Consider the following 10,718-nt stretch of genomic DNA (forward strand, 5'->3'; position numbering starts at 1 on the left):
GTGAGTGTCCTCTGACCTCTGATCTGATTTGGCCCTTGACTGCCGCAGTTTGGCTCAGGGCCTCTCTGGCCAGACTCGAATGATGCTGGAGGGGCTGGAAGGAAGACAGAACGGGGGCAAACAAAGGAGGCAGCGACCTGCCATGCCCTTGAGTGAGAGCTGCTCGAACCGACAACAGCCAGGACGCAGCTCTCTAGTCAACTTTGGCAGCGAAGGGGGTCAGACGGCAGCAAGGATCCAGCAAATCCAAGATCAGATCCGGACAGCTGGTCTCAGATTCGGTAGCATCGTTATCTATTTTATGTTCCCACCGAGAACAGTGGCTTGCATGTTCTCCCAGTGTCTGAGTGGCTTCTTCCTCCTGCAAACATGGTCGCTCTCCTGCTGGAATTTCTCATTTCTCGCCCACTTTTCAAAGCCGATATTGTTCTGCTCAAAGTCACACAAACATTTTGTCCGTGTGCAGTTGCCTTTGGACAGTATCCACCTTCCATGCCCAGTTTATCTTCCTCCTCCTCCAAAACTTTGCCAATCTCCTGTCAAAGTCACCGTCCAGCCCGAGCCGTCTGCAGCCGCCAGGCTCAGACGGGAGGAAAGAACAAATAAGGAAAGAAAAGGAGGAGAAGGAAAAGAAAAACTGACCAGGCAGGGGCGGCTTCAGCAGGGTGTGGAAGCAATGGCTGGCAGCACAAAGAACTGTTCCCCCTCTATTTTTCTGCTCCATTAATATCTGAGCTCCAGCCTGCATATATCCTCATTCATTATTCATGCAGCGACCGAGAAAGAACGCAAGCGGGGAGGAAGGTGCGAAAGCAAAAGGCCAGAGATAGTTCCAATCAGTCCTAGTTTAAACGCCACTGAGTGACAGAGCCTGGGGTTTTACGGCCCACTCTTCAAATGAGACACTGCGCCGCGATAAAAGGTCCACATTGGCCCGGCGTTAATGGCCAGCGGGACATATTAAAGGCTGCGCCACTCGTAAAGCTCGCCACCACACGGGGTAGCAAATTTGCCCAAACTAACTCATCACACAGCAGCGCCGCACGAGCATAAACACGCCCTTTACGCGCCCGAACCCGACCCGAGTTAACGACCGCCAGGATGCGGTTCCACCACCTACAGGAGGCACGGGGGATTTTTTTTGATTCACGCGTTTTCTTTTCATTTATCAGACCAAATGTGTCTGCACGCGCAGAAAGAATCAGTGTGAGTCTTCCTTTTAGGCGGAGGACGTTTGTGTCCATTGTGCGTCTAACAACACCAACGCGTGGCCGTGAAGGCAACATTCTCCTTTAAGCGGCTTTACTCGAGATTTAGAATCTGTGGTCATTTTAAATGTTGATGTTTTCAGTTTTAATTCATCGCTTCCCCAGCGTTAAGTCTAAAATCAACTCCACATGGAATTTACAAATTTCATCTGTGACGAATTTGAGTTGGAAAAATTAGTTTCAGTCTCCTGTAGGTTCTGCGGTGCTCTCGTCCCGCCGCTAGATGGCGCCAAATCTCGCACACCGGCGTAGCTGAGACTGCATGCTGGGAAAAGCGATTTAAGCTTTTAGAGGAAGATTTTATCATTATTATTAGCAGTGTGTCGTCACAGCACAACTAACGAACAGCACGGGCTCATCTTTTAATGTTCAGATTGTTCAGTAAATCCCCAAACTGTCACCGTTCTGCATTATTAACCCAGGCTAACAGACGTACAAAACGTTTCCTTCTTTGAAAAGGTCTCTAACCAGGAGAAACTTTGGTGTCAGCTGCGTTCCGCTCCTCCGTCTCAAGCCTCGAATCCTTTTTGTGATTATGTGTCGCGTGCAGCTATTATTAATACAATTCCTCCGTGTGCTTAAACATTCTTGAATTTGATGCTTAGTCAGATCAGTGGAGCCACCGTCCCTCAGGCGCCATTGTCACTTTGAAAAAAAAGAGGGGGGGAACACCGAACTCCTCCCAGGATCGTTGTTCAGAGATTAGCGAACAAAAATGAAAACAAGCCTTCAATGAATTTGTTATGTTGAGGGATTTTTTTCCTTTAAAACAGAATGTATAGTAAGCATTTCGCAATAGGCTCAAAAAATATTTCAGCGTCTCATGGGGCAGCTGGCGAGCATGTCTTCATTGTGTGTGTGTGTGTGTGTGTGTGTGTGTGTGTGTGTTTTCCTGAAGTCTCAGAAATGGTAATGCCCTTAACCCCAATGCAGGGAAGACTTAACAGTTGGTATTGACTTTGTGAACATTTACCAGTGAGGATTCAGACTATTCAATTCTATTTCAACTGAGGGCTGCAGACGGAAAGGGAGGAAGTCCCTAGGCTCTGTGTTGCCTGCTCATAAACACACACACACAAGCGCACCGCTGCACACACACTCAGGCTGCGTGTTGAATGTGTTATTCTCCAGTGATATCGACTCAATCGGATTTTAACCCCTCTCTGCAGGAGCCGTACAGAGGCAAACACTCCCAACATAACAAAGTGTGTATAAGTGTGTGTGTTTGTGCGTTATGTTATTGCTGTGTGTAATTTTTTTTGATTGTTCGCTCTGTTGCTCTCTGAATAGCCACCACTCACGAGCACCGACGTGCCACTCGTGTCCGAATAATTCAGAATAAAAAGTCCGGCCTTAGTTGAGCAATTAAATTCGTACATTTATTCAACTGCACACTTATTTGTGTTTATGTTAAGGTTCAGTAACACTTGGAAAAAACAGAAACCATTTTTTCCCAAGAGAAACCTTTCAGACCTAAAAAGGAGGAGGGGCTTCCTCCTTTATGGTAGTTTGCCACCAGGGGGCGATAGAGGCGCTCTTGCCTCAGGTGGTCATTCTGACGTCCTATAACCCAGCTCAAGGACAACATTTAATTCTACCCCCACAATTTTGGTGCTAACTGGTACGTGTGTAACCAGCAAACTTCCTTGGTGGTAAACTGGAGCTCCACACACTCAAGAGGGGGAACTGTGTAATGTGTGTAACTCACACACATACATGTTTTTGTATGTGTGTGTTACTTCCTCTGTTAGTCGACTTCTGGAGTGGCATCCGTCCGTCTCTTGATATCTTTCTGTGCGTTTGTGCCTGAGCATAAACTGTGTGAGAGATGTTTTGTAGACGCTTCCACCGACCGACTCGCTCAAAAGTTTTGGCAGAACAGAAACGACCAACTTCCAGGAGTTTCTGCACCTGTTTTACAGCACGTTTGTCTACATTTTCCAGTTTTTCAGACAGGTTTGTGTTTTGGTTTCCGGGCCCGTTCTCGCACGTGTCGCTGAGGGCTGATTTCACACAGCCGCACATCCCACTGTCCTCCCCCGTCCTCCCCCCTTCAGTCTCCCACCCTCCCACATCATTTATACATGTGAGCATTAGGGCTTGTCACAGCCTCTCAGTCAGAGCCTTCATCAGTCCACACCATAGATCCTCATTAAATGGGTCAGTCCTGAGTCCCTGACACTCGGGCCATCGCACGTCCACCCCGCCATCCCTCCACCGCCGACCATTTGTCCAATCTGACCGGACAGATAACCGTGGAGGGGCCATTGTTTGCTTGGTTTTTGTGGACGCCTCTTTTTTTTGCTAACGCACCACACCGTTAGGCAAGCTCCCGCTTTTGAGCTGCTTTAAGTGTACCGGCAAAAAAAAGATGCCGCACATTCCAGCGCACGTCAGCATATCTGTGCTTACAGTAGCTCGGCCGCGTGATTGGCTAATCAGTTTATCCGGTGGTCACTGGCGGTCAGCAGATAGGCAGCGCTGTGTGGTCACTAGATAAGAGACGCTACTCCTTGAAGGACGGGGTTGCATCCTCGTTAGTGCCGGGTCATTGAACTGCCGTCCAGATTTTTTAAATGGCCTCTCAAAAACCAGAACTGGATTTCTGTGAGACAGGAAGACTGGTGCCTCTGGGTTTTCTCACCCAGAGATCACTGATACTGCAGACGACCATGTTCTCTGAGCATATCTGTACAGGAGGAATGTTTAACTGTGTGTGTGTGTGTGTGTGTGTGTGTGTGTGTGTGTGTGTGTGTGTGTGTGTATACCACACACTCCTGAGGGCCTCCGTTGTTATATTCAAGTAGGTAAATATATACATCATGCACTATTTAGTAGACCTGAGTAGAAGAGTCCTCATGCAGCCCCCCCACACACACACACACACACACACACACACACAGCTCCTGACCTCCACAACAGAGGGTCTGTAGCGAGCTGCTGTTGGACTGGATTGACTGTGTCCACAGAGTGTGTGTGTGTGTGTGTGTGTTACCCAGTAGGCCCAGTCTGGCAGCATAAAGCGGGATCTCCTGGGAGGGCTGGATGTTGGGTCAGGAATAGAAGAAAACAAGAGCGGAGAAAGAGGGGATTGCAGAGCGACATATACATGGAGGACGTGTATGTGTGTGTGTGTGTGTGTGTGAGTGAAACCTAAAAAATGGATGCGTCCTCCACCTCCTGCTGTATCAGGTATTTCTTTGGCATGTGGGAATGTCTCTTTCTGACGCTTGCGAGCGTAATGTATGTACGTGGGAGACTCTGTAGTAGATTTTGATTTATACATTCATATTCATACAGTGTATAAATATAAAGCACAAATGTATCAACATTTAATGGCAGCAGGGTGGGAGCCACCACACTTCTTCCACCTGTGTTTGAATGCGCCAGATCTGTCACAACACGGGGGGTATAGAGAATGTCATGGAGGAGGTATGTCTTTCTTCATCGTCTCCATCCACACAGTATTTTAATTGGCTCCTCTCTTCTCTGCTGAAGAAAAGAGAAGGAACAGAGGTGAGAGGAGGAATGAATCAAGGCGGGCTGGAGGGTGGGGAAGGAGTAAAAAACGCTTCCACGGGTTTCTGCGTTCACCTTCCCAGCTATGCCATCTCATCATTGTGGCCCGCACAATGAGGTGAGGCGTTGAAGTGTGTTTGTATTGAGCTTTATTGAACAACTGTGTAACAACAGGAATCCGTCTCATAGGAGCACAATGACAACGGTGACCCTCAAACCGTCTCCCAGTGACTGACAAATGCCATGGACAACCCTGATACAGCCTGGGAGAACAGGACAGAGAATGTATGCAGAGAGGTTGTGTATTTGTGTATGTGTGTGTGTGTGTGTGTGTGAGATGTATGTTGATGGTTTATGTGAAGGCCTGGAGGGCAAATGCTCTAGGCTTCTCTCGTTAAGAAGCTGTCAGTCATGGGTGGATAGGAACCAAAAGAAGCGTGTGTGTGTGTGTGTGTGTGTGTGTGTGTGTGTGTGTGTGTGTGTGTGGTGTGTGTGTGTGTGTGTGTGTGTGTGTGTGCATGTAATGCCCCATGCACCGTTCCGTACATATAGAAGTTGTGTTTGCAAGGCGGTGTTGCAGCATGAAGCCACACTGCCCCCCAGTGGCCGTTAGGCGCTACAGCAGTTGTATTTCTGGAGGCAGAGGCTCATCTGCGCTCTTGTGGTTCAGATTTGAACAGTTGGAAGGATTAGAAGACTTACTGTGAGACTCATCAGGTGTTGTTCATACCTGCAGTTAAATACAGACATACGTGATGCTTGTGTCTTTCGCCACAATATTAAATAGTTGACAGGGAGTGTAAAAAAAATCTTTGCAATCTTAAGTTGTCACAATACGTCAACACACGCATCATGTCCAGTCCATCCTACAGCATCTCTTCTCACACTCCCTCTTCTTCCATGTCCTTCCTAGGATTTATCATCTCCCAGGGTAACATTAGGTTGGATTCAGCAAAGGTTTCTGCTGTCACCTCGCCTGTCCATGATTCTCGCACGCAGCTGCAACATTTCCTTGGATTTGTCAACTTTTATTGCTGGTTCATCCACAATTATAGTTCTGTGGCTGCCCCTCTCCTCCCTCTAACCCAGGTACCCTTTTGGTGGACACCTGCAGCAAAAGACGCCTTGAGGATCCTCAAGTCCAGGCTCAGTTCTGGTCCTGACCTCCAAGTGTGTGACCCTGTGCATCGATTTATGGTGGAGGTGATGCGTCCGATGTAAGGGGAGGGGGGGCATTCTTGTCCCAACAGCAGCCACTGATCAGAGACTCCGCCCATGTGCTCGTCACCCACAGAGAGGAACTGCAGAAGTGTGACTTTGTTACGGGCCGCCCTCCTTCCTGTGGAGGCCCAGTTAACTGGTGTTGCTTCACATCTTCTGCCTTCACGGCATCCCGGTTGATGCAGTCTCTGATCAGGGACCATAGTTTGCATCTGCGTTCTGGAGGGAGTTCTTTCCTCAGATCCACCCCCAGTCCAACGGTCGGACTGACCACAAGAACCAAGAGATGGAAACAGCTGTCCGCTGCCTGGTCCTCCAGAGCCCATCTTCCTGGTGGGTGGAGCATGCCCACAATCATTGATCCGCTCTGTGACAGACCCGTCCACCTTCCAGTGTGTTTACAGTTATCAACCACCACCCGTCTAAGAAAAGGAGGCTGCCTGTGCATCGCCCGTCGGTGTTGACCAGCCTGGGCTTGAGCTCCTTTTGTACTCGGGCAGCCGTTACGCCACCTGGGTCAAAGGACATCACACTTCTGCCCCCACCAGGGTGGCCAAAAGGTGTGGCTCTCCAGTGGGGACGTTTCCCCTCGGTGGAATCACTGTAACTGGCGCCTAAGTTCATCATTCACAATCTAATGGACGACAAACCCTGCGATGGTGAAGCTTAAACGGCCCAGGACTCATCCAACCTTCCATGTTTCAGGGGTAAAACCAGAACATGAAAGCTCTTTGTCCCGACAGCTTGGCCCTTGGAAAGAGTATGGACCAGAGGAGAGGTCCTAGGTCCTGGCTCAGATAATCCTCATTCCAAGTTTCATAGCAGGGAGAGGAGAGGAGAGGAGAGGAGGGGGGAGAGGAGAGGAGAGGAGAGGAGAGGAGGGGAGGGGAGGAGAGGAGAGGAGAGGAGGGGAGGGGAGAGGAGGGGAGGGGAGGGGAGAGGAGGGGAGGGGAGAGGAGGGGAGGGGAGAGGAGAGGAGAGGAGGAGAGGAGAGGAGGAGAGGAGAGGAGGGGAGGGGAGGAGAGGAGAGGAGAGGAGAGGAGGGGAGGGGAGAGGAGAGGAGGATAGAGGAGAGGGGAGGAGAGGAGGAGAGGAGAGGAGGGGAGAGAGAAGGATAAAGAAGAGGAGAGGGAAGAGGAGGATAGAGGAGAGGGTGAGAGGAGAGGAGAGGAGAGGAGGGGGGAGAGGAGAGGGTGGGAGGAGAGGAGAGGGGTAGAGGAGAGGAGAGGAGAGGAGGATAGAGGAGAGGAGGATAGAGGAGAGGAGGATAGAGGAGAGGAGAGGAGGATAGAGGAGAGGATAGGGGAGGAAGTGCAGCAAATGATTTCAACAATAATCTAAAGCACAAATAAAGAAACTGGGGAAGTTGGAGCCTCGTTTCTCGTGTGAATCAACATGGAAAAAGAGGGTTTTTGGTTTTGGGGTTTTTTTCTCAGAAGAAAATGTAGCACGTTTTCACTCGTGGTTGTGAATGAGGAAACTGAGGTTATCACCCAGGCTGAGTTCGTGCAACTGACTGGTCGCAATACCTGACATGAGGTTAGCTGTCTGTCTGCCTCCCTGTCTGTCTGCCTCCCTGTCTGTCTGCCTCCCTGCCTGTCTGTCTGTCTGTCTGTCTGTCTGTCTGTCTTCGAGCAGCAGATTTTCACTTATGTCGATCTTCTCGCTACTTCTTGCAAATTGCTTTTCTCACTTTTTTCGTGTGTGAGATGTTGATGTTGCAGTGATGTGTTGACCTCAGACACTGTCTGAGGTCAACACATCCTTGTTCACTCTATATGAATCCATAACCTTGTTCACGCTATATGAATCCGTAACCTTGTTCACTCTATATGAATCCACATCCTTGTTCACTCTATATGAATCCATAACCTTGTTCACGCTATATGAATCCGTAACCTTGTTCACTCTATATGAATCCATAACCTTGTTCACTCTATATGAATCCATAACCTTGTTCACACTATATGAATCCATAACTTCAAGTCAAATTCAATTTATCTGAATCACAAACAATTCTTGGAGAGATTTACCATCTGTCCAGTTGTGACCCCAGCTTTGACCCTGGAACGATGCCAGATCCTGGCTCATTTCATCTGACGCTCTGCTTATAAATAGGCATCAGACCTGCATGGTGCCACATTTATCCCAGAATCAGGTGTGAGAACTGCAAATTAACAAATCATTTCCTAAACTGTTAGAAAGAAAATAAGGAAAGAAAATATTAGAGAAGAGAAGACTTCCTGTTCTTGGTGGTGTAGCTGAAATTAAGCTTCCTGTCGCAGTGATGTGAAGGTAAAAGCAGGCGTCTTCTGCTGTGACATCACTCCCACTACCGGTATTTAGGTTTTGGGGAGCAAGTCCAGGAAACTGCATCAGAAAACGCAAGAAAAAAGCCACAATTTTCAAACCTTTCTGTTGGAGTCAGCAGCGAGACATTTGCTTGGCTGGTTCACTCCCATCAGGACTGTATGCTGGATATGGCAGGTTATTTTGGTCTGAATATCCTGCTCTGGGCTGGAATCGTCACTTTGGCCTCCCGTAAGTACCAAAATATCACCTGTTCTGTGAGGAAAGTAAGCGCGGATGCGGAGTTTAAACTCATTTATTTTTTAAGCTTGTTTGGTGGCTGTGGTGCTTCTGATCATGGTGGGAAATTGTTCCCCCCTCAGCCGCCAGTCTGGCAGCGTTCTTGATTTCTAAAAATAAATTGTTTGAATATTGGGAGAATTTCCTTAAATGTAATCGCTTACAATCAAACCCGAGGGCAGAAACGACCATTTTCTCCATTTGTTTTTTATGCACGTATACAGAAAAAACACAAGAGACTTTGAAAACTGTCACGGTGGGATATTAAACAGACCCCAAAAGCCAGTAGGACCAAATGAATAAAACAGTCTTTCTTCCTCCACGGAGGAAAAACAAACTAAAAGCAGAATTTCCCAACTTACAAAGTCAATGGCAGAGTCCAAAGAGGGGGACGCCGGGAAATCTCCAGACATTTTGGAGACCTCAGCTATAACAAGCTCAACAAATGCACCAGTGATGGTTGGAGTGGTTTATCTTGATATCTACAACACAAATCTGTTTGACTGAACATCACCAGCTTCTTCATGCTCCATGATCTGAGTGTGTCAGAGATTTTAACTTTGCTTTTTACTCTTTCTTTTATCTCATTTGAACGTGCTGTGCAGCCCCCACGCAGCCTCCTGCAGCTCCACAGTGTGAGTACATCTTACAGGTTTTCACACAGGAACTAAGATCCTCTGTTTTTTCTGTAATGGCGAGACATTTCTCAGTCAGGCTGCAAGAATGTACGGGTGCAGAAAGGACAATGTTTGATACAGCAGGACATTTCTATTTCAAGGCTTCATCAGAATGTGTTCATTATTTATGTTATAAATGTTTCCCTCACAGGTTCTTACACTCTGAAGCCCATCAAGTTTGGCTTCAGACTCACCATCAGTAACTCTACAACTGGTGGATTATACATCCTAACTCTGCAGGAGCAGGACGATATGACAGAGAAAACATATTCTTCTGATAAAACATCTTCAGACATCTCGGACCTGAAACCCTGCACCAACTACAGGCACCGGCTCGCTCTCAAACTTCAACACGGCGTCATCGACTGCAACCAGACTAAAAATACCACAGCTACCCTGCAACCGAGTGAGTGACAATGGTCCCTTTCTTCATCCAGCTTTGTGTGGATTTGATCGCTGTTGCAAACATGTTTCTCCGTCTTTTTTAGAGATGGAAGACTTTCAAAATGTCGAATCCTTACCTGAACACATCTGTTATCGGAGCAAATGGAACATCCGATCTCTCCTAACTCAACCCAACAACATGCAACTGCGCGACGATGACACTTTCTGCATCAGATACGATTCAAAGGACATTTGCACCAATTTCACAACAAACGTTTCCACAAGCTGTGGTTCGTTTCCCTTCACCAAATTCATCAATCTTGGTATGTACAACACATTCATGCCGGAAAGAACAAATAAAGATAAACATAATAACAAAAGTCTTTATTTTTGCTGATTTTTAAGATCCAAGTCACATAACTATGAGACCTTTAGATGTATATCCTGCAAAAATAGAGCCAACGTTCCCTCCAAACTGTAAAAACTGGACCGTGGAACACGTCTGTTCAGGTAATCAGAGACACAGAGAAGATGCCCTGATTATTTAGAATTCTGTTGCATGATGATAGGACTGAACCTGGAAGTGAGTATTTGATGTGTGAGCTGTTTTAGATGACAATCACTGTATTCTGACTATTAAACTCTTCCCTGTGTGTAATTGTTATTATTAACCCTATTTTCAGTACCAGAAACGCCACGTCAGCTGCATTTGGATGTTCATGAGCACAATCAGATTACAGTTAAAGTTAATAAAATCAGCAGATTTAACGGACCGTCGAAGTTTTACATTGTGCGCCTGTATGAAGGCAAAACCCATAAGGAAACCAGGAATGGAACCAAGCCGTCATTTGTATTTAAAGATCTCAGTTACTCCACAGAGTACACCGTGCAGGTTGGTATTGGCTGTCCTGGGATGATTCCAAGTTTAAATCAATGTTTTAAAAGATTCTCCGTCCATCCAGGCGTCCACATTCAATGGCCATTTTGAGAGCAGTCCACGCACAAGAACCACTTCCACCTCCTGTAAGTGCCCACGTCTCTGCAGCGTCCAGCATCACTG

General features: G+C 47.4%; 1 protein-coding gene and 1 long non-coding RNA gene across 2 annotated transcripts in view; both read left to right on the plus strand.

Moving 5' to 3' along the window:
- The first annotated feature begins 8,369 nt into the window (after positions 1–8,369).
- The window catches only part of LOC130529068 (uncharacterized), an 8,602-nt gene continuing 6,253 nt past the window's right edge, over positions 8,370–10,718 (plus strand). The window contains exons 1-5 of the mRNA XM_057038964.1: positions 8,370–8,549; positions 9,203–9,232; positions 9,426–9,680; positions 9,763–9,981; positions 10,064–10,168. Coding sequence (XP_056894944.1) covers positions 8,480–8,549; positions 9,203–9,232; positions 9,426–9,680; positions 9,763–9,981; positions 10,064–10,168 — 679 coding nt within the window. The 5' untranslated portion in view covers positions 8,370–8,479. The remainder of the gene's footprint in view (positions 8,550–9,202; positions 9,233–9,425; positions 9,681–9,762; positions 9,982–10,063; positions 10,169–10,718) is intronic.
- Positions 10,342–10,718, plus strand: part of LOC130529026 (uncharacterized) — an 839-nt gene continuing 462 nt past the window's right edge. The window contains exons 1-2 of the long non-coding RNA XR_008951479.1: positions 10,342–10,550; positions 10,621–10,681. This is a non-coding gene — a long non-coding RNA (uncharacterized LOC130529026). The remainder of the gene's footprint in view (positions 10,551–10,620; positions 10,682–10,718) is intronic.

This window comes from Takifugu flavidus, chromosome 7 (genome assembly GCF_003711565.1).
Source record: "Takifugu flavidus isolate HTHZ2018 chromosome 7, ASM371156v2, whole genome shotgun sequence".
NCBI lineage: Eukaryota > Metazoa > Chordata > Actinopteri > Tetraodontiformes > Tetraodontidae > Takifugu > Takifugu flavidus.